Here is a 23762-nt window from a genome sequence, read left to right as displayed (position 1 = left end):
AGGGGAAGAAAATACGAAGGAAAGGGAGGAAGGAAAAGAAAGACTCAGGGAACTGGGGAAAATTGGGGAAAAATAGGAGGGAAATAGGAAAAGAAGACAAGGGAGAGGAAAAAAGCCTAATTCTTCATCTCTCCAGGAGGTCAGGGGGAGCCGAGTTCCACCATGTTCTGAAGAGGGAGTGTCGCAGGAAGAAGAAGAAGGAGGGAGACAAGGAGGAGCTGATGATGGAACTGCCCCCACCACCACCAGCAGACACTCCCCACCACCACCACCACCACCACAGCACCACCACCACCACAGTTGAGGAGGCCACGTTATTGCACCATCCCCTCACCACACAGATGAAAATTGACGAGAAGAATCCAGACATTATTCCTCTAGCAGGTAGGAGGCGCCATCACCCCGTCAGAATCTTACACAGGAAGTACCCTCGAATTTCTAACACTATCCAACTCACTCCTGCGTCATCTTTGAACATACTTGGGGTGTCATTCTCTCGGGATTTATCTTAGAATCATCATTATCACCTCTCTTGTAAAATCCACAGTCATGGGCAAAACTTCTCTGACATCTCGACTGGCTGTAACAATGAAAAGTTTGACGTTTCTGTTTCATTTTTCTTTCTTTCTTCTTTTTTCTTTTTTTTTTTCGATAGTGGTGTGACGCAAGCACCACCAAGCCTCCCATTCTCTCCGGTTAAAGAATCTCCCTAACACCTCTTGCTTAGCTACTTATTTTTGGATATGGGTGGTTAATATCCTTCCATACGTTACCTATGCCACCTTTTCAGGAAACCATCTACAACGCTGGGTGGTAACCATATAACCAACCCATATGTATTTCCTTCGTGTCAACAAGTGGGTTGGTGGAGGGTTAGTGTCCCTCCCAGTAAAATAATTAACTCAAAGACGAACGGCCACCCTTTACGGGATTATGGCGTCTGGCCATAGATAGATGGATAGACGGCGGTACTGGAATGAGTTACGTAAGAATAGGCAGGGACTGTATGGTGTAATAAATAAATCGCCTAGGAAAGGGTGTCAGGGAGCTTGCTTAACTGACGAGAATACGGGATAAAGAGTTTGAGAAGGAAGGGAAGAAAAATCTATGTCTTTTGGGGAGGACTGAGGAATATGGAAGGCAATAAAATAAATCGCATAGGAAAAGGTGTTAAGGAGCTTCCATAACCGGCGGGAATGTGGGCCAAGGAGTGTGAGGAGGAAGGGGGAAAAAAAAGTGTGAGAAGGAAGGGGAGAAAAAAGTGTGAGAAGGAAGAGAAAAAAAAGTGTGAGAAGGAAGGGAAAAAAAGTGTGAGAAGGAAGGGGGAAAAAAAGTGTGAGAAGGAAGGGGAAAAAAAGTGTGAGAAGAAAGGGGAGAAAAAAGTGTGAGAAGGAAGAGAAAAAAAAGTGTGAGAAGAAAGGGGAGAAAAAAGAGTGTGTGAAGGAAAGGGAGGAAAGTGTGAGAAAGAAGGGGGAAAGAAAAAGTGTGTGAAGGAAGGGGAGGAAAGTGTGAGAAGGAAGGGGAGAAAAAAGAGTGTGAGAAGGAAGGGAAAAATAAGTGTGAGAAGACAGGGGCAAAAAAATCCATGTCTTTTGAGAAGGAGTGAGAAGTATGGAGGGCATTACACAGTACCAGTGGAGGAATATCGCATTAATCTGGCTCATAAGGACTACGTAGCTGCCCAGTGCACAATAATTAGGCAGGACTGATTAATTGGGCATGTAATTAGTGAGATGTGAATATTGAGCTGTATTTTTGATTGGTCACCTTACTGGATAGGACTAATGAGGTAAAAATGTACCGATATGCTGCTGTAATGGTGATATGGTGTATGTGTGATGCCAGAATTATTTATTGCATTATTTTCACACACACACACACACACACACACACACACACACACACACACACACACACACACCGCTCGCTGGTGCAGTGGTAACGTTCTCGCTTGCCAACTGGTGGACGGGAGTTCGCGCCTCGCTCAGGTTGCGAAAAGTTTCACTGACGAAGTGGGTGGTTACTGTCCCCCTTGAGCAAGGGGACGGGTGTGTGCGTGTGTGAAGGTCACAGCCTTGCCCTTAGATCGGACTATATGAGCTCTCAGCTCCCTTCCGGGAGGGTTAAAAGCTGACGATCACGACCATCAAGTGATCCTGACCGACCCGGTGAATTACACACACACACACACACACACACACACACACACACACACAACTTACTCTCTTCGTCAAAGGGCCAATGATGATGATTGATGATGATGATGTTGATGATGATGTTACTGTACTCTTATTTTCCGTAGTCTTGGTGTATTGCTGTATTCCTGTAACGCTAGTACTGTATTCCTGTAACGGTGGCGATGTTTCAGAAGACGTGACGCGGCACACAAGAGACGCAGTGGAAGGAGACGCAGTGGAGGGAGGCGGAGTCGTCACCAGCATCAGCCTTACCACCCTCCCTCCCTCCTACGCCACCCTGCCCCGCCGACCACACCCCAGCACCACACCCTCTGCACAGGTGAGAGAGAGAGAGAGAGAGAGAGAGAGAGAGAGAGGGGTGGGGGGAGTAGAATTAGGTCTTATTCCCTACCTTCCTAAGTCACTCCTCTTCCCCGACCGCACCCAAACAACACACCCTTTGCGTACGTATGAGGGAGAAGAGTGGGGAGGAGAATGAGAGAGAGAGAGAGAGAGAAAGGAGGGGGGGATATCACTATTTACCCAAAGTTCAGCATATTATTTGTCTAACATTAAAGCATCACTCAGCATTTTTACGGCAGCGCCCTGTTTTTTTGCACAGAATAAATATTAACTAATGTAAGCGTATTCCTTTTAGCCAGCAGTGGAAGCTATCTGTCTATCTGTCTGTCTATCTATCTATCTATCTAACTGTCTATCTATCTATCTGTCTGTCTATCTATTTGTGTGTGTATTTATTGGCAGAGTGGTGAGGATGGATCGTCGGTGAAATATGCTGAGTTGGTGGTGACGGGATCCACGCCTAGTCATCACCTTTGTCACCACCACCACTGCCACCACCCACCACCACCACCACCACACGGTTCACCACAGCAGCGACCAACAATACCGCCACCACAACAAGCACTACATCACTCCCCACAGCCACTACCACAACCACCACAACCATTCCCTATCACACACCAACACTGCAGTTCACCACAAAATCTGCACCACCACCACCACCACCACCACACCACCACCCAACCACCACCACACCTCCACCCGTCACCACCCTACACCCACCCACCCACAGCCTCCACCACGCCCTCCTACGCCCACTACCACGGCCACACGCCCACGGTGGGACTGAAGGGGCGTGTGGAGTGGGTGCCGGAGACGAAGATGATTATACGCCGTCATTCTTTACGTAGAGACCCACCCACACGATTTGAGAGCTCGGTTTGAGGTGAGAGAGAGAGAGAGAGAGAGAGAGAGAGAGAGAATGTTAGTCAGTGGTGATGGTGAGAGTAAATGATGATGTAGACTGATGAGGGATAGATAGTGGTGATATTATGTAGTGTGGTGATAGATAGTGATGATAGTAATTGAGTAGATTGATAAAGGATAACTATCAATTTTTTTTTACAGGTGCGCTGTTGTGGTCTATGGAAGAGGACACGTCGGTCAAGGAAGCTCCCTAACACCTTTTCCGTAGCGATTTATTTTTTATACTACACCATACTGCTCTCGTGTATATTGCCTTTATCTCTTGAACACCAACACCGTAGGTAAATACACACACACACACACACACACACAAGGGCTTAGTTATGACCTTTATGCAAATAAATAAAGCGGTGAGGAGAAGGTGTTAGGGAACGTCCTTACCCTATGAGACGGACCGCTCAAGTACATTACAAACGGGATTATCCTTTATTTATTTATTATAACTATTATTATTATTATTATTATTATTATTATTATTATTATTGTTATTATTATTATTATTATTATTATGGAAGTGTTTTTTAGTGTGAGAAGAGAGAATAATGTGATAAAATAATCCAAAATTCTTCCTCTTCCTTCAAGATGTTCCATTTTCTTCCAAGACACTCCATTTTCTTCCTTCAAGATGCTCAGTTTCCTTCCAAGATGTTCCATTTTCGTCCAAGATGCTCCGTTTTCTTTCAAGATGTTCCAGTTTCTTCCAAGATGTTCCATTTTCTTCCAAGATGTTCCAGTTTCTTCCAGGATGTTCCGTTTTCTTCCAAGATGTTCCGTTTTCTTCCAAGATGTTCCAGTTTCTTCCAGGATGTTCCAGTTTCTTTCAAGATGCTCCATTTTCTTCAAAGATGCTTCGTTTTCTTCCAAGATGCTCCATTTTCTTCCTCCAAGACGCTCCATTTTCTTCTTCGAAGATGCTCCATTTTCTTCTAAGATGCTCCATTTCCTTCCAAGATGCTCCATTTTCTTCTAAGATGCTCCATTTCCTTCCAAGATGCTCCATTTTCTTCTAAGATGCTCCATTTTCTTCTAAGATGCTCCATTTTCTTCCAAGATGCTCCATTTCCTTCCAAGATGCTCCATTTTCTTCTAAGATGCTCCATTTCCTTCCAAGATGCTCCATTTTCTTCTAAGATGCTCCATTTTCTTCCAAGATGCTCCATTTTCTTCCAAGATGCTCCATTTTCTTCCAAGATGGTGTTGTTGAGTGCGAGTATATTTTAATAAAGCTGTTGAAATAGAATGTGTTTTATTGGTGTTGATATTATTATTATTATTATTATTATTATTATTATTATTATTTTATTTGTTGTTGTTGTTTATTAGTTAGGTTTAGGATTATTATTGTTTTTGTTATTGTTTTGTTAATACAGTATTATTATTATTATTATTATTATTATTGGGGTTATAATTTTTACTATTGTTATAAGGAAGCTCCCTAACACCTCTTCCTTAGCGATTTATTTGGCTTGTTACGGCTTACTGTCCTCTTCCTTGTTACATAAATCCTTTTAATAGTGCCATACTCTTCATAAATAATGTAGAAAAGGCTATTAATGTCCAAGAATAAATCGCTAAGGGAGAGGTGTTAGGGAGCATATTGAACCTAGTATTTTTGTCTGTAAGAAGAAAAGGAGACACTGTGGTAAGTGGGGGCGCTCTTCATCCACTCATTCCATGTAGAGCTGCTTCTAGGTGATCTACACTGTGACAAGCCAAATGGTTTCCTGTAACTCTGGAATTTACTACGCTAGGTGGTAACCATATAACCAAACAAGGGCCACGTGGTCTAGTGGGGCAAGGTGCTCCAAACGGATGTAGCTAGTAAGGGTTTACATTTGAGTGAGTGTTGGGATTTATTGCTTATATAATGCTACTCAGGGGCGAGGGAAGCTAGTCATCCCCACCTTAAAAGTAGGAGTTGAGTAGCCTATCTTCGGCCCCCTACGCCCTTCATGGGGCAGTACTGGGATGGATGATGAATGGATGGATTTTCTAATACCTGTGTAATTTAAGGCTGTTGGCAGAGAGAGAGAGAGAGAGAGAGAGCGGTCACTCCATAGGTAGGGATCGAGCAGTATGAATCTAACATCACAGAAAAATATAGCAGAATATTGTTCCCCATCAGTTAAGGGATAAGCCATACCCCCTCCTGAAATAATGAGAATACACCTCACCCCCGAGTTAACCTGTTTCTCTGGACGTGCTGTTAATTAGCTTCCCAACTTTCGAATCCTTTACTTTTCCTTGTTTTCGGAATCAACTTCACCCCACCTGCAGGTGTGAAAATGAGGTAGGATGATGATAATGCTGACGATTAAACGATTCTGTACACTACTAACATAGGACTAGGTGTTCCTCGTGTATGACGTTATTTGGGTGAGAAATGAATAGGTAATGCGTGGTGTGGATGATCTGGTTTAAGTATAAGGTGGACTACTAAATTTATTCATCTGTTATATTGTAAGTACATGACAGGAATCTACACCGAAGGACAACGAGAAAACGATACATATTTTGATGGGGAAACAACGTAATGGGGAAATGCAAAGGCCGTCATGTTTTGAACCTTTTGGGTCATTCGACATTGGCTGATGTTTGGTTAATAACAGATTAATCCATTTAAACGAGATGCTTTACTATTCTTATTTGAAAAAATATATAGAGAAGTAATACAGCTTTATCCTGTTCAGAGCTGATATTGAAATCTTTAGAATAACTGGGATTTTTATTGAATGCGACGAACCTAAGCACGGACAAAATTTCCAAAGCTTGTTGTCAGGTGATGCACGTGTGTGATGTGGTGTTGACGGACTGGAAGATCCCAAAATTCCTCCATTATAGCTTCCAGTATAAATCTTCAAGCTGTGCAAGTTTTGGAGCTTCTGTGTGACCTACAGTTAAATTGATTCTGCAGCAGGACGACGTTGATTCCGCAGATATTCAGCCATGGCGGTAAGTAAAGGCGGTGGGATGAATGTGAATGGACCAGGGACATTATGAAATATAAATACATATGGAATTAATTGGGAATTGATAAGTCTTCTTGTACTCAGTTGCTGGTACCAGTAATGCAGTACTTGTTGATCTGGAATTGATGAATGATCTGAATAAGTATTTGAAGGCCAGTTATTTTTTTTTACCATTTCGGATAAAGTTTCATGGTTTCCTGTACCCTAGTAATGACCTTAACTTTTCCCATGATGATAAGAAACTGGTATTTTTGTAAGTTATAGGCTAAACAGCCTAACATACAGAGAAGGTATGGACAAAGTGCAAGAGAGACATGAACAGATTATGAAAATTTTCTCAGGGATTATCCATTTTAATTGTAAATTCATTTATGATATCCAGATTCTGTGGAAATATCATTTATATTACTGAAGATTGTATAATTCATTCACGACACCTAAAATCTCTGAAAAGATCACATTAGTCAAGAACAGGAAGTTAGGTTTGTTAACGTCGGCAGGGATGTCCCGCAGAGGACAATGAGTCAGTTCAGACCCAAAACTTATTTGTCACCAAATCATTCAGGTTAGCTAGGTTAGGTAGAAATAAGTTGTTTTAAGTTGGATGAGGTAAGGTCAGGTCAGGTTATACAGTGCGTACTTCTGTACGTTATAATACAGTATGTTGTATCATAATGTACTGAATACGTTAATTTTGTTTGGCCAACAGAAACGAGGGAGCAAGCTGGCCAAGAAGGCCAAGAAGAAGGGACTGTCCCATGCCAAGATGTCCAATATTCGCAAATACAAGCTAAACAAGCAAGGAGTGAAGACACTTGGACAACGTAATCAGAAGAAGGCACGCAAGAAGCAGGAGAAGAAGTTGACGTTTGCCGAGATGATGAAGGAGAAGAGGAGGAGGATAGAAATACGTGAACGGTATAAGCGGGAACCAGAACTCTACCCACTCACTGCTGAAGTCACAGGTCAGTTGGTGTTGTGTGTGTTTGGTGTTGATGTGTTACGTAAGATTAAGTGTCTTTGGAGTTAATATTTTGTATCTATCTATCTATCTATCTATAGCCCGACGCCCTAATCCCGCAAAGGGTGGCCGCAGACAAAACGCCTCCAAGTCACTCTGTCACCCACTCCCCCCAACTCACCCCCCCCTCCCTCATATACCTCTCAACTCCATCCCTCCACCTCATCCTCGGTCTACCCCTCCCTCTCCCTCCCTCCACCTCACCTACGTACACCCTCTTAGTCAGTCTTTCATTCTCCATCCTCCCCACATAAGATTTTTTGTTTGTTTGTGGGTGGGAATGTAGAGATTAATACCGGTACTGTACTTTAATTTTAAAAACCTTTATACATTGTCTTTAAGTAGATAAATACAAGTATACTCAAGAAAGGTATTAACCTCTCCAGCCCAAAATATTTGAACTATATGGAGGAAATTAATCTTGTGGTATCCTGGCGAAAATATAAAGCATCTTTGAACCAATTACCGTACTGTACCATCCATTGATCTTTATAAAAACTTGGGTTAGTGTTACATGTACAACAATTAGCCTTACCAGGTAGTATATGGTTAACAGTCACCACCTCATGAAAGTGATGTGTGGCCACTGGCTTGTTAACCTCTTTAATCTGATGACCTTTTTCACCCTTAGTTTACCCTTGATGCATCCAGCCAGTTGTAAATTATGACACAGGAAGGATATTTGTTAGTGACAGAGATCAGTAAGACTTTATCTAACCCATCCAGTTGGAAAAGACAACAGTAAGCTGAGTAAGATATTGTGGAAATGGCAAGGGTAAAGTGAAAAATGCATCAGCAGCTTAAAGGGGTAACAGTCCACACATTTTATTCACTCTTCAGCAGGGCACTCAGTCTCAAGTGCTCAGTGTTAAAGTCATGTTGTGAACCCCATGCTTATAAGTGTTAACACGTGTATCAGATGCACAGTAGTTATGTTTTCTCCTGCCTTACAATGGGCTGGTTCTCTCTTAAGGTATTTATTTTAATATCTCTGTTGCCTATTGGTAGCAAGGTAATCTAGGGTTTCTTAGCTACATTTTGCTTTGTCAGCTTGTTGGAGATGGTACAGGGTCTAGAACAAAAAGTTTAGGACAGATGGCTTTCACCAAATTGATGCTTCCACTTATTAGTTTTGGTCCTGGAGCCTAGAACTTGGACTACTATATTGAGATGGATTTTACCAAGCCTAATGAACGACAGTCACCATGGAGAGCTGCTGCCAGTAATTAGATTAAATACTTAATGGATAAAGGATTTTTTATATTTAATATTGTTATGCTTCTGTATGTTTTGCCGTCTTGGTAGGAATAAGGGTGGGGATGGTGATGGTGGTGATGATAATGATGATGAGGACGATACATTAAACTGTGCTGTGGCATCTGCAGGTGACGAGATGATGCAGATGATTGACCCAGAAGACCTGCAGTATATGATTGAAGAGTGAGTACCAAAACACGAAGCAAATGGTTTTTATTGTAAGTCAGTGGTGCATGCCCGGATATCGCAACTCTTCCATGCAGCTGGTATACACTAAATGGGGAAACTGTCAGATTTGATGTTTACATAGCTTTGGAGTCTTACTAAATATTTTTCTTTAATACCGTGAGCCGGGGTGAATTCGGACACGGGGTGGTTTCGGACGAAATTTGCATAAAAAGATTAAATGCTACGCAGCTGCTAAACGAAGAAAGATATCGTATACTGTATTTAAACGGGATAATGTTGCATAGGTTTTGTAAAATGTTATGTATAATTATCTTTTTAAAATATTATGTTCCACTGGTGAATATATTGTAAAAAAGACAATGCTATTTTTTGGTGAAAAAATGAATACGGGAAAACTTGGTCTGGTGTGAACGAATCATAACAAACCGCACGCTTATACACATTTAGAGGTTTACTTTAACGTCTAACTTGAAGATTGGAACAGAGAAAGGGTTAAAATCTGCATTTTAAATGTATGTAAACATGACATGAGTGAATGTGTACGCATTTTTGGGATTTAAAGGGGTAACTTCGGACAATGGATATTTAAAGGGTTGAGGTCAGACAGCATATCTAATTTGCTTTTTTTATATGTAATAAAACATATTTTGTACAATGTACACAGTCTGCATGCTTATCTTTGTTTTTGCTGCTAAGAAATATGATGTGAGAACACATATTATTTAAGTTACCATATGGTACGGTACCGGTATGATATCCTTATAGTTCGTCTCCACTCCCTCCTCTTGTTCCTCATTCCTAACTCCTGTTTCTCCTTCCCAAGCTCCTTCTCTCATTCCTTCCCAAGCTCCTTCACTCTTTAGCTCTTTCCTTCCCTATCTTCTGTTCCTCCATTCCAAGTTCCCTTTAATTAGGCATTTAAATAGCCGGCACGCTTTAAACCGTCCGGTCAGTCAGTCACAATCGTGCCTTTAACCTGCGCATAGCGTGGGAATGTACTCCCTATAATGTATATGTATAATCAACTAAACTGGGGTTGTAAGTCAATGGAAAATTTATTTTTTCATCTATTTTTGCTATATATCACTACTATTTACTTGTAATTTTTCTGTATTTTTTTGTATTTTTTTCAGCAATTTTTTTAAAAGTCGCGCAGTGTCCGAAGACCCCCCAGAACTGTCCAAACATTCAGCTGAGCTACTAGGGGCCCATTTCAGTGCATTTCTAATGAGTGTCCGGGGTCACCCCAAGGCAGTCCGAAGTCTCCCCAGTCCGGGGTGACCTCGGACACCTATAAAATATTTTACTACGTCTAGATGGAGATACTGAGATTATCTGGCTGTTAGATACTTACAGGTTATTGGCTCACGTACGTATGTAATACTTAACATCAGTATTTTGGCCAAAATAAATTGTGTCAGGATGAAATAACCTTCAAAATCGTACGAAGTCACCCCGGTTCACGGTATACTGGAAATGTCAGATCAGACAGTAAAGTTTTAAAAAGCGACAGTTGATGGGGGTGTATTTTGCTGTATTTAATTTCATGTGTGGTATTTAGATTTAATCCATTAATTGATATCTGTATAACCAACAAATGAATATCTGTTTGTCTAGTGGGTTAAGATTCTTCAAACAGATGTGGCACATAATGAGTTTAAATCCAAGGCATGGTTTTTATTTATTGCTTTAATACTGTAATATGTAATGCCACTTTGACAAGAAACAAGTCTATAATAGATTGAGCATTTGAAAAAAAAGAAAGAAGTGTTACCATTTGTTCATCATTCATTTATTGCCAGATGCCATAATCCCAAACGGGGTGGCCAGGGACTTGGAGTTATTTGTTTTACAGGGAGGGGCACTAATCCTCCACCAACCTACTAGACATGTAGTTACCATTTGTGAAATATGATAATGCTGTATGTGAAGTGCATGTACAGTGTAAAGGAAACCACCCTGAAATGATATCTGCAGATGTTTAAAATTGCTAGGTGGAAACAGAATACCTGAGACTGAAATGGTGTGTTGTTGAGTGTCTGGTCCACATCACAGTGTCCTTTCTTGTTTTCTGGACCAACTTCATTCCATCTTTAGGTGGGGAAAAAGATCAGGATGATGATGATGATGATGCAAATTGGTGTTTCGTTATCAGAGATGTGAAGAAGCGTAAACGTGCCAAAAGAAAGAAGGATGAGGAAGATGAAGTAGAAAATGCTTTTGAAGATCAGATGCGAGACTTTGATAAAAACCGACTGCCGGATAACATGAGGAGCCTCTTACCCATCAAGACACCAGAAGGAGCATTGGTGCCAAGATTTGCTGAAGTGGCAGGTGAGTGTTTTATTTGCACAGATGACCAGTTGTGGTATTGTTGTTGTTGTTGTCATTGCAACCCCAGGCTCATCTTGTAACCCCAGTGAACTGCAGCTAATTGGTAACTTCAGCTGGTTGTTCCCAGAGGTTTATTGTGGATATTAAGTTGAAGGACTGTGTTGTGATTGTGTGTGGTGAGTATGTCCTCTCTTGCAGTCCTTTCCCCTTCTTTTGGGGGATAGAAGGGGAGTGGAGGGATGTTTGTACAACTAGACAGCAGAGCCACCTGGTTTTATCAGTACCATACCACCATTTGAAGGCAGCCTCCTTTACCACCAAATGGAAGTTATACTGGTGTAACAAAAACTATAAGCAGGAGAGAATAATTTTTTAGCATACAGTATGTTGGTGTATACTTCAGCATAAAGTATGCTAGGTTGTCTTTTGCAGCCATTCATTTTGAAGGTGATGAAGTCAGGTTGAGTATGGCAAGAAATGGGTGAATAACATACCAGTATTTTTTATTCTAAGTGTGTGAATGCCATCAGAAGCCAGTTTACCCATCAAGTAAGCAGACAGTTACCTCTAGTTCCACCAGTCTCCATCCATTAATCTTATCTCCCAATCTTCCTCAATGTTTTTCACTAGTTCCCCTCCACTTACTTCTCCATTTTTAATTCTGCCTGTCACTTACCATAATTTGATCTACTACACAGAGAAGGTTGCAGAGGAAAACAAAGAGGCTGAAGAGGGAGAAGCGTCAGAGAAGGAAGATGGAGAGGAGTTGGGCAAGGAAGAGAAAGAGGGTTATGAAGAGAGGGTGGAGGAAGAGGATGAAGAGACAGATGAGGAGGAAGAGGAGAAAGTGAAGAAGCCAAAGGGAAAAACAACAGTGGATTTTCTGATTGAGAGACAGGCAAAGCTGGATGAGAAGAAGGTGCAGATCGGGTGCTTGTCTTCTAATTTTCTTCAAGACCCAGAGGAAAGAGTGAGTAGCTAAGGCAGTAGTAAAGTATGCGATAGTAATGGTGAGAGTGTGTGTGTGTGTGTAAAGATGAAAGTAAGATTTGGGACCGTATTATTAAAACAAGTGAAATAGTCCTGACAAGCCCCAATTTTTATGATAATATGGGAAGTATGAGATGATGGTGATGAAATATGTCTGGCCCTCTTTATATGAACTGACTAAACTGTAATGTGGGGTGCACTCTTTCAAACACCCCCTCTGAGATTAAGGCTCCTGGCTGTAGAGGGATATATAGACTAACTTAACCTGCCTGGAGATAGATAGATAAACTAACTCAGTATTCGTCCTCGCAGATCTCAGCCCTGTCACATATACTGAAGTTCATGAATGAGAGTGACCCTGATGTAAAAGTGACTGTGAAAAAATATGCGGCCCTCAGTTTGCTTCAGATCTTCCACCGCGTCATTCCTCAGTACTCCATCAAGAAGCACGACACAACTATCAAATGTAAGTCAACTTGGGGGGGAGGTGATGTGGGGTTGTTGAGTTTCCTTGAAGACATGTACAGACTCGCAGAAACCTACCACTTAGTTGAACAGATTTCCATATACACTTTTCATCTTATTTTCAAAGTGCCTTCCACATCTTTACTGGTGTGTAGAATGTAGCTGGAGCAAGTCATTTCTCCAGTGACAGGTGTTATTCCTTGGCAGTGTGGATCTGGTGTCCATCAGGATTCATGAAAAAGACTTGAACATGTACGGTATAGTAAAACAACTCACCCATCTATATAAGCAAGGTATAGGAGTTTCCTTCATTTATTAGACACAGAAACTTATAATTATCATCAGTGTAGTGATGTATGTTTGTGTGTAGCATTCTCTTTTTTTTTTTTAAATTGAATGTGAGTGTTAGGGATGTTGAGATGTTAGAGAGAGGAGGAGGGGGGGAGAGAGAACTGGATAATAGGTGTTCTTGTTGCATTACTGGAGATTTTACCATTTTTCCTTTTGTTTCCATCTTCAGTGAAAAAGGAGACACTGAGGCTTCACACCTACGAGAACCAGCTGCTTGTGGGTTACCAGCAGTACCTCAAGGGACTGGAGAACATGGTGATGGCAAGCAGCAAAGACAAGAAGAAAGCTGTCAGTCCAATGCACACGGTTAGTATTTATATTGTTTTTATTATCTTGGTCTTTATTTTCCAAGGGTACATAAACTAATCAGGAGGCAGCAAGAACATAAGAGACCCCTTTCTGTACGTGCAGTCTCAGTATGCATAGATTCACAGTTCACCATGGCTATGAGCTCAACCAGGAACACCATATACACAGAAAAAGGGTGCTGAGTGAAGAGTTCCACACCAGTACCTGTTTCCAAATTATTCAATGCTGTAAGCCTCTTTAATGTGTCTGTCTTTTGTCTGTTTTACCTCCATACAATAGTCTATGCCTTTAGGAAGCATAGCTGTCTGTTTACTGTACGGTAATAATTTCCCAGTTATTCCTTGAAGAATCATTAATGTCGCTGCCTTGTATCTGCTTTACTCTTCTGCAGTATGCTATACCCTTGGAAGCATATTTGTAGTCCAGCTGGGTTCGTAGAGTTAACACTTACGGGATATTATAATCTGTTAAAAGAGCCTGTATATGTGGATTTCATGTGCAGGGAAGCCCAGGTTAAAACTATTATCACATGTTGTATAAAAAGATGTCACGGTCTTGAAAATGTTAATTATTTTACAAAGGAGATATAGCCTAATAGTTTTGTTAATTTTTGCTACCTCTGGACAGTTTCATTGAACTAGGAAAGATCTTTCATATTGAAGGGGTTGATGAAGGATGTATCTGATCCATCCAGTAAAAAAAAAAAAAAAAAAAAAAAAATCTAAGCACCATAAAGTCACCAGGAGATACCTAGGCCCACATTCTGTCGGTTGAGGAAGCTCCCTAACACCACATCCTAAGTGATTTATTTTGCTCATTAAATGTTACTATCTTCTTTTATGTTGTTTAAATAAGTTTAATATCACCATACTTTTCGTAAGTAAGGTACAAAGTGATATTAACCAGCCGGATCCAGAAATAAATTGCTGAGGAAGAGGTGCTAGGGATCCAGAAATAAATCACTGAGGAAGAGGTGCTAGGGATCCAAAAATGAATCACAGAGGAAGAGGTGCCAGGGATCCAGAAATAAATCACTGAGGAAAAGGTGCTAGGGAGCCTTCTTTACCAATGAGAATACAGACCCAAGTTCAAACTGTAATAGATGTCTGTAGGTTTAAAAGGTTATGATTGTATTGGTAATCTTATGCAAATTTGCCTTCCCCGTGCCTCCCTTACAGCAATTATGTGTGGTGGGGGTGCGATGCCTGGGTGAGCTGCTGACAAAACACCCGCACTTCAACTTCACACCAAACGTAATTCAAGTGTTGATCCCGATGCTGAACCACCAAGACGATCGGGTGTTTCAGTCAGTGGCATCCTACCTTACCAAAGTCTTCAAGGATGATATCAGTGGGGAAGTGACTCTGGAGGTAAGTCTGTGTACTGTTGTGGAAAATTGTTAGCATAATATTTCATCACCTCTGCTTCTCACTTCTCCTGATAAAGCAGAGAGCATTTAGAGTGCATCCAGAAGTTGTAGCCATGTTTATTAATTGTATATTGCATCTGTACTGTATGTTAGGTAACCATATTAATTCCTCCCGTTTTTAGGCCGTACGAAAGACTGACCATGTGGTAAGCAGACTATGGTATTTAGAATGCATATAAAAATGTGACTCATATTTGTATGCTGTATATTAAAGCTGATGTATGCTAGCTGACCAGCCTTCCTTTAGTTTCTAGGTCATGTGAAAGATTGACCAGCTGGTACAGAAAAGAGAATTTAGAGTTTGTTGTATAATCTTAAACATTTTACATAGGATAGGATAGTAGATACATTATTATTCTTACTGTAGTGTGTGCTTGCTGACCATATTCAACTTTTCAATTTTTAGGTAGTGCGAAAGATTGACCAGTTGGTACGACGAAGACAGTTTAGAGTGCGTCCAGAAGTCATAGGCATATTTTTAGCTCTGGGGCCAAAACTTCGGAAGACAGCTGGGATTGATGCAGACAGAGATGACCACATGACGACGAAGCATAAACTGACGCACAAGGAGAAACTGGTGCGCAAGTTGTTGGAGCAGAATAAAGCAAAGAGATCAAGACTTCAGGCAAAGGTGAGGGCTGGAATACTGTAGTTGGTTTGTTTTCAGCTGATGGAACTGGGCCACTCCCATAACTTGAATACTGTACTAAGTTATAATTGCATGAAATTTGACGAGCCTTACTTATGAGGTAGAAACGAGTCGGTCCAGTTTCTGGTTATGTTTAGGTTCAATTCTGAATACAGGTGGCCATCAACCAAGCCAGTAGGGGTTAGGAATATTTGTCTGGTGAGAGTGAATTGTATAGGGAAAAAAAAAAAAAGACACAGCAGGTATCACGGCTAAGTTACATAGTATTGTATAAATCAGCCACTCATGATATAGGCAGCACTGTGCAGACAAGAAAATAAAGAAAATTTCAGTCATACGTATGTCCAGTTTACATAATTCTTAATCTGTAAGGTCCTCAAAAATAAATGCTTAATAGTTAAGGTAAATTGCTGTTTCCTTTGTAATTGAACAGTCTTTTGCTGATTCATCTCCAGTATTTTTTTTTTTTTTTTTTCTGTTCTTACCCTATCCTTAGCTGAGAAAAGAGTTGTGAATGATAATGTTTTGTAAAACTGTATGTACCTGCATTCATTTTTACATATTTTTGGTATATGGCAGTTATATATAGGGTGGTATAGTAGTGTACTGTTTTGGTACCATTTTTTATAACCCCAATAGTAATGTTTGACATTAGTTTCCATTTTAGAACAGCCTATATGCAGGTTGGGGACCCCCAGTACAACATATTAGAATATTATTTGTATCGCTTGAATTACCATACATTTCCTTCTTCCTTGATATCATATAAATTACCACGCATTACCTCCTTACTACCTCCTACTACTATAATATACTTCTTGCATGTTCCAGGTACATAAGAAAAAGAGGAAGCTTGAGGAGCAAATGAAAGATATTCGTGAAGGACGTAAAGCCAGAGCACTAAACAAGCACCACGCGTCTATCATACAGACTATATTTGGCCTCTACATCCATGTCCTGAAGCGACGTCCCAACAACAGACTCAATGCAGTTGTCCTGGAAGGCCTGGCAAAGTTGGTAGTTAAAGAATTTGTTACATTCAGATTTTTACCTCTTCACTTACAGGAGTACTTTCATTATCTTCATCTTAACCTTAGTTCCCCTAAAAAAATAGGATGGGTAGCATCCAGAAATAGAAAAAAGAAGGCACCAAATGCAAGAGCAATTGCTACAGGATCCTGTGAAGTGGGTCACACAATAATTCACTCATCAGTCAAGCCTTTGACATGTTGCTTTGCGGAGAAAGTTCTTGAAAGTAAGACTGGGGCTGGTGTTTAGAATGTTCATATATAGAAGCAGCTCTATCATGGCCATCCCCTCTTAGGATTCTTAGGAGTGAGGTATTGAAATTAATGATGAAGACAGCCTCCCAGACAAACCCATCCATACATTTTTTATCATGTTATTTTATGGACCCTACATTATTCCGTTCTCAGGGTGGAATTAAAGCGGTTAGAATGATGATTTTAATTTTATTGTAATTCACGTAAAAGATATCCGAAGTATCATTAACGTTTACAGTTAATGTCAACCATCCAGGTTTAAAAGAGGTTCATCCTGTTATGTGCATCTTCATACATACTCATCCATCCACTACAGTCCGATGTCAGATCTTGATTCCTCACCTTTCAGTCTCTCTCTGTTCAAAATACTTGTCCTATTTTCAAAGTACTGTACAGTAGTCTGCATTCACTTCTTGAAATTCATCTTATGTTCTTTTCTCTTTCTCCTTACATACCTCTTTACTAATTTCTCCTTTTTCCTCCTCCACCTCTCACTTCAAATTTTTATCTCATCCATAGATTCGCACACTTGGTAAACATTGAGTACTTTGCTGACCTTCTCAAAACCCTGGGAGACTTGATGAATGAAGGAACACTGAAGCTGCGAGAATCCCTCCACTGCATCCAGGTTGTGTTTACCATCCTGGCTGGACAGGGACAAGTGCTCACCCTGGACCCTCACTCCTTCTATCAGTACCTCTTCAGCAACATGTTCAGCATCAGCGCAGGTGAGGGCTGAATGTTGTATGTAAGTTTTTTGATATTGCTGAAACTTTCCATTCCTTCAGTGCTTCAGACATTAGCATTGTTATGGTGACAGGATGACTGATGGTGTAAGACTGTTGCCACATGCCTTCATACTGACCATGACGTGGGTTGTCGTAACCAGTTATGACTGAGCTGCAAAGAACGGGGTTTGACCTGATGTAAGTTCGTATTTGAATGAGTTCCACGCAGCATTTACCAGCCAGTTTTTTCAATCATGGAACTGGTCTACTTCACAACTTGAATAATAAGCTATGGTTGCATGAAATCAATGATTGTTAGTTATGAGCAAGTAACGAATATCCTTGGTTACTAGTCATATCAACCCTACATTCAGAATACAGTTGGCCATCAGGCTAAGCTGATAGGTGTTAGGGATCTTCATCACATTAGAACAGACATACTGTACAGTTGTCCTCTTTTCTCACGTTCTCGTTTTATTGCAGGAGAGAACCACGATGACATTCAGACTGTGGTTGAGTCGTTACGTCAGATACTGCTGGGCCGATTCTCAAAAGCAGGCCATGAACGTATGCTGGCCTTTACCAAGCGTCTAGCAACTCTGTCCCTCACACTTCTACACAATGGCTCTGTTATCACACTGGCAACACTGCGATCTATATTGCTGGTGAGATTGCCTTTATATTCTGATTGATCATTAATCTCTCTTTTCTATGATGTGTGACATCAAAAGGTTTCCCAGCCATATTTGGGAGTGGATTGTTAAGGGTTAGTCACATTAAACCACCCAAGGACAAGCAGCTGGCCACTCCATGTGTTAAATGTCTGGACTAAATACCTTGTCTCTAGGCCCCAACACTCTTGAAGTGACAGTAAATAACTGGATGATGGTTACATGTACAGCATAACTATGGATCGTATTGTAAATTGCATTGGAGATTTTGTAACTCCTTTCTTAGTGGCGTATTTTCAACATCACACCTCAGCGTCCTCTTGTACGTTACTATGCAGACCATGTTGATACTGAGACTGTTAAGGTGTGGTCTGATGTGCTAAATAAATCGCAAAGTAGAGGCGTTATGAAGCAGAGTACAGCCATAAAATTTATTTGTACCCACAGGAACAAAAATCTGCTGAAGCCCTGCTAGAAGTGGAGAATGAAGGCTGTGCTGGTGTGTACATGGAGGAGGCAGTAGACCCACAACATTGCAACGCTGGGGCTACATCTCTCTGGGAACTGCATCTCTCCAAGGTCAGACAAGGCACTATCGATAGCAGCTTGAATGTAATTTTAATAATGATATCACATGTTGGTTCTTTTGTGTAAGATTACTATATTTACTTGGTTTGGGCCATTATTTTGTCCTAAAACTTTTCAGAAACTAGGAGATCCAACCTATCTGACATTAATGTGTATTTTCTTTTACCTTTTTCTTGCTGGGGCACAACCAATTGCGCATGCTGTGTTTTTTAATGCTATTTTCTTTATGCATTAAGTAACAGATGATCAGTCCAGAATAAAACACTTGTGACAGAACTGGTGAAAGATTTAATATACTACAGTACTAACCCAGCTACCCCATTGTTTCACTAGCTTGAAGTCCTGAGTGTACTTAAATTTATAAAGACATGTAAATAATGTTAAGTTTGGTATAATAGTATTGTTGGTGTTTCAGCGTCACTACCACAGCACAGTACAGCAGATGTCCCTCCACCTGCTGCTAGGGGTGCCCCTGCAGGGGGATGGTGTCTTGCCCCACACGCTCACCAGAAGGTAACTACTCTTGTTCCACTTTTTAGCAGTGCATTTCCCCCCCCCCCCCCCCCCCAGTTCTAGGCAGAAGAAGGAAGCATTTTGATAACTTGATTTTCAGTGAAATAAACTGTAGTAATCTTCCACAGGACCCACTGACATGTAACAGGTACACCCCGACTAATACTGTAATATTATACAAGTCCTGAATGAGACAGCCATAGCATGTAGTCAGTATGGACAGTGGGTATTAGCAGTAAAGTGGTGATTTTTGGAGGTGGTTGGAAGGTAGGAGGACTGTTGGGCCTTAGAGAAAGGGCATTCCTGTTTCTACCTGGGCAGTTTTTCCCATTACACACAAAAGTAATATAAATTGCCAACAGATTTGGAAAGGGTTAGCTTAAGTGGAATCTTTATCAGGCTGTGCAAGGAATATAATGTTTGTAACTTGGTACTGAACATAATTGTCCCTGTCCTAAAAGTGTAGTAAAGGCAGCTTACTCATATGAAACATATTATTGTGTACGAGATGGATGCCTGTGCTGAGGGGCCAGGATTTTTGAGGCCTTGAATGATGAGTGGATGGGCAAGTGGTCCATTGCACTAGACACCATTGATGATTCTTATAAATATGTCCATTTGTTTTCCTAGGGCTGTATTCTACTCCTCTTGTTGGGAATAAGGGATAGGATGATGATATCTGTTGTCATTTATTTGTACATACTGTAGCTCACACCAGCAATATTTCCATACTGATATTGCTTCCTGTTACATGCAGTCTGCAGTAAACATGAGGGATGTGCTCCAGAATACTTCATCCTTTTCCTTACAACTGTTTCTGTATACTATGGGACCCTGGCAGATGAGATATCAATAGCAATGGGACTTTAATTAACAATTTTTGTGTAATTTAATTAACTTAATTGCAGAAAGATTATAAAAGAAAAGGAACATAAGGGTGACTTCTGTTATTCCTTTGGCTGCATTTTTATGCTATAATAAGGTTTCCCATTTTGTTGCATGAATGGTAACCTTTTGATTGCTTGGAGTTTCTTTGGGCTAAATAATTAAAATTGATCATTGCATGTTGGAATAAAATACGGTTCCTATATTCTCAGCAAGGCAATAATCTTGACACTTTTTAATGTATTTAGTGCCCTAGCTGAGATGGTAATAGTTAAATCACCTGTTGTTAGGTGAAGAAATTAGTAATCTATAGACAAAGGGTTAGTACTTCACTGCTCTATCCTTTTGTTCATGCTCAGTATCTGCCAGACTTGTTTCTTCAAGTTTTGTATCTTCTCATCTTTTTTTCCCCACCTAAGGATTGAGTGTGTTAGGATCCAGAAAACAAGGAAAGAGAAAGTGTAAAAGTAGGAGAACTTGTCAACAGCATGCCCAATGAAATGGCCAGACTCACACACATACTCACATCATTCAAGCCTTTGGAATCCTGGCTCTACCTCACAGGCTTGGACAGTAAATTAAGGTAGGTTAAAAACAAAACTAACATACTCTTCTTTCTAGGTCAATGGATGAATTGTTTCAAACATACAACCCCAGTGAGATGCGTTTCAATCCCGCTGTGCTGCCCCCCAAGCACGAACACACAGAACAGGCAAGGAAAAAGGCAAAGAGGACTCATCATCGAGGGTACTGGCTCACAGAGTATATGACCAATGCCGCACAGGAAGTTAACCAGTCACCTTTCAGCTCCGCAAATGAAATCGGTGGCAATACAAAATCCACAAAAGAAATGAATGGCCATACGAATTCCATGGGCCAAAACACACATGCTAGTCAAGGTTTGGACACCGACAATGGGCTCAATAGAGTTAAATTTTATAGTGGGATGTTGGGCCGTATGAAACTTCCGCCAATTCGCCCACTGGAATGCAACTTTGAGGACTATACTAAGGACTTCATTTGCATTGATCGGAAAAAGTAAAGATTCACCAGTATTAACACGTTTGAATTACTGGCATACATAATACGGTACTTCATTCCTGCTGTGTCCAGATGATTTTATTCACCTTGATATAGACTTTCAGAAATGTTGGGGTTAGATACAGCCTTCATTAACCCTTTCACTACTCTGGTGCTATCCTAGGCTGAGTAAATTTTCTGGTAGCAGAGCAGAGGAAATAAGAATAATGTCTTCAGAGTGAATTAGTTAAAACATGGGATGCTACTGACTATTAATGCTTAATTTCAAGTATAGGTGTATTTTTATCTGTGGAACTTCATCATGATTTTGAATTTACATCTGTTACAGAAGAGTGTGATATATTTTTAAAATATAGTCTAGCACAGAAGCAATGTTTATCAATCAATCTATTGCCAGATGCCTTAATCCCAGAAGGGGTAGCTGCAAACAAGTTGCCTCCATGTCATCCTGTCCTCTGCCATAAGAATGCCTTTCACAACTCACACCACCTTCACTCATATACTTCTCCACCCCATCTCATCCCTCCACCTCATCCTTGGTCTTCCCTACCCTCAATCATTTACCTTTTCACATCATCCTTTGTATTCTGTGCCCTCATTCATATACCTCTCTACCCCATCATCCAACCTCATCCCCCAGTCTCCTTCTCCACTTCACTTACGCACATTGTCAGTCGGTCTTTCACTCTCCATCCTCCTCATATGGCCAAACCATATGACCTTGTGCACTGACACTATTATAACATGGTTGGTATAAGTCTTGGGTCAGAGGAGAGTGTGTACTATCATGTCATGGTTCAAATCCAAGCTTTGGTCGGAGGTTTTTCCACAGTCTGGGCTCTGACAGGGATGTACAGTGGTCTCTTATGGCTGAACCACTGACCGGTAACTCCACTGATGTATTTATTTGATTTTTTCTACCATGTGATGATTTTGTGAAGCTAAGGGGAAAGTTTTCAGGTTGGAGGGAGTATATTCAGCCTTTATTAATTCCCTTCACAACTAAGGAGCTCACTTAATGTGAAGAAAATTGTCTGGTAGCAGCAGTGTATGAGTTATGTATACATTGTGATTCATGTGTTGCACTTCTGAATTGTCATGTGTTGCAGGAACAGTGCAGTTGGTGTTACTGTGTCAGTGTCTGTGTGGTGTAGCATAAATATGAAGAGTTAAGAGTAAGCAGTGGAAATGGGGTTATCGAGGAATGTGTGTGTGGAGTGCAAAGTTGATGGAAGGAATACTTGTAATGTGATTCGTGAATGATGCAGACAAAGGAGAAATGTGAACACCAGTCAGAGTGTGCTTAGGTGGTATGGCAGTGTGGAGAGAATGGGTGTGAAACAGTTGGTGAAAAAGTTGTATTCAAGTGAGTCAGAAGCTGGGAGGAGGCATGGTAGACCTAGAAAGGGGTTAGATTTGGCAACTGGGTGTGTGAGAGTGTGAGGTATGGAGGTGGATGAGGCTAGGGAACTGACCATGGGTTATGCTTTTTGGAAGAATTCTGTACAGAGGACTGTATGATCAGGGTTTGGACCCCATTTTTAACTTGTTGCATATGATGGAAATTGTGCCAGTGCAGTTGAGGCAGGATTCTGGGGGCTTGGATGAGAGTGAATTAGAATATGATCTGTTTCATTGGACTGACTTTGGCTAGTTCTTATTCTGTCAAGTTGTTTCTTGTTCTTTGGACCCAGCTTAACCCCATCCTTAGGTGGGAAAAGAGCTCTTGATGATGATGAATAAGTGATTCAGTATTTTCTTTGAAAATTGCCGAAGGTCTGTACATGTTAGTATTAAGGAATGATGCATCATCTTCTTGTTCACCTCCTTCAAAACATCTAGCAGTCCAGCAGCAGGGATGATGACCCAGGCATATCATGTCACTAAGGCATATTGTAGTTTCCTTGAGAAACTCCTGTTTTCCATCCTGGACTCAGGCCAGTGCTGTCCGGAGCATAACTTGGTATATGGTCAAGAAGAGTTACACCAGAGCTGGAATTGATGAAGTGACAGGACTAGAAGAAGGGTGCAATTCACAGAACATCCCCTCCTCAGTCTAAGGCCTCGCTGGTTGTTGTTGTTGTAGCTAAGCCCCAGTCTGGCTGAGCAGACCCATTAACCACAGGAAAGTAACTGTGTCTGTGGGACCATCCTGCAGATACAGTACAGTTCATACACTGTCCAGGGAACCAGCACCTCTTTGTGATAGACAGCACCTCACCAGGGCTGGACCAGGGTCCTTCCCATGGCTAGGGTGAGGAAAATAGGTTTGGCTTCTGGGTGGACACCACAGCTGCCCCTCGTCAGTGTCTCCCATTGTGGTTCTCCCTTAATGACCTATTGCAGTCGATAGACGTAAATCTGTTTGAACTAACAAAAAAAAAAAAAAGGGGGGGCTTTCACACAGTTCACGTGGCCAGCTTTGTCTTGGAATCATCCATTTGGCAGCTCATCAGGCAAAGAAAGCAGTAGACTACATAGCCCTCTGCGTCATGACATTTTTGAAATCAGCCGTGAGTGCATTGACATATAACTCTCTGAACACAACACTATCTTGATGCCAGCACTTTGGTGACTGCCTTTTCCCCTTAGAAGTTGGCAGCACTCCAGAGAGGAAGTGCAG

At 41.1% G+C, this 23762-nt stretch overlaps 2 protein-coding genes across 2 annotated transcripts in view; both read left to right on the top strand.

The window, feature by feature from the left end:
* The window catches only part of LOC145415979 (adhesion molecule nephrin-like), a 74586-nt gene extending 71161 nt beyond the window's left edge, over window positions 1-3425 (top strand). The window contains exons 15-16 of the mRNA XM_080285082.1: window positions 2369-2517; window positions 3274-3425. Of these exons, the coding sequence (XP_080141208.1) occupies window positions 2369-2517; window positions 3274-3425 (301 nt within the window). The remainder of the gene's footprint in view (window positions 1-2368; window positions 2518-3273) is intronic.
* Window positions 3426-6283: 2858 nt separating this feature from the next.
* Window positions 6284-21500, top strand: Noc3 (Nucleolar complex protein 3). Its single transcript, XM_080285549.1, has 15 exons — window positions 6284-6419; window positions 7146-7401; window positions 8843-8897; window positions 11059-11237; window positions 11936-12207; window positions 12540-12693; window positions 13213-13349; window positions 14531-14722; window positions 15188-15412; window positions 16262-16443; window positions 17233-17441; window positions 17925-18106; window positions 18560-18691; window positions 19116-19213; window positions 20720-21500. The coding sequence occupies exons 1-15, from the start codon at window positions 6414-6416 to the stop codon at window positions 21138-21140; spliced, it is 2700 nt and encodes an 899-aa protein (XP_080141675.1). The 5' UTR covers window positions 6284-6413; the 3' UTR covers window positions 21141-21500.
* Window positions 21501-23762: the final 2262 nt, after the last annotated feature.

This window comes from Coenobita brevimanus, chromosome 13, assembly GCF_032717465.1.
Source record: "Coenobita brevimanus isolate Jiangsu-jjx chromosome 13, ASM3271746v2, whole genome shotgun sequence".
Classification (NCBI taxonomy): Eukaryota; Metazoa; Arthropoda; class Malacostraca; order Decapoda; family Coenobitidae; genus Coenobita; species Coenobita brevimanus.
The sequence above is the reverse complement of the archived record's forward strand: the minus strand, read 5'-3'. Positions and strand labels throughout refer to the sequence as shown.

Bases quoted from the DNA above. Each gene is read 5' to 3' on its own strand.
- Noc3 (XM_080285549.1), top strand. The intron at 12,208-12,539 runs GTGAGTAGCTAA...TCGTCCTCGCAG, and splicing joins TTCAAGACCCAGAGGAAAGA to ATCTCAGCCCTGTCACATAT. The intron at 16,444-17,232 runs GTTGGTAGTTAA...TCTCATCCATAG, and splicing joins GTCCTGGAAGGCCTGGCAAA to ATTCGCACACTTGGTAAACA.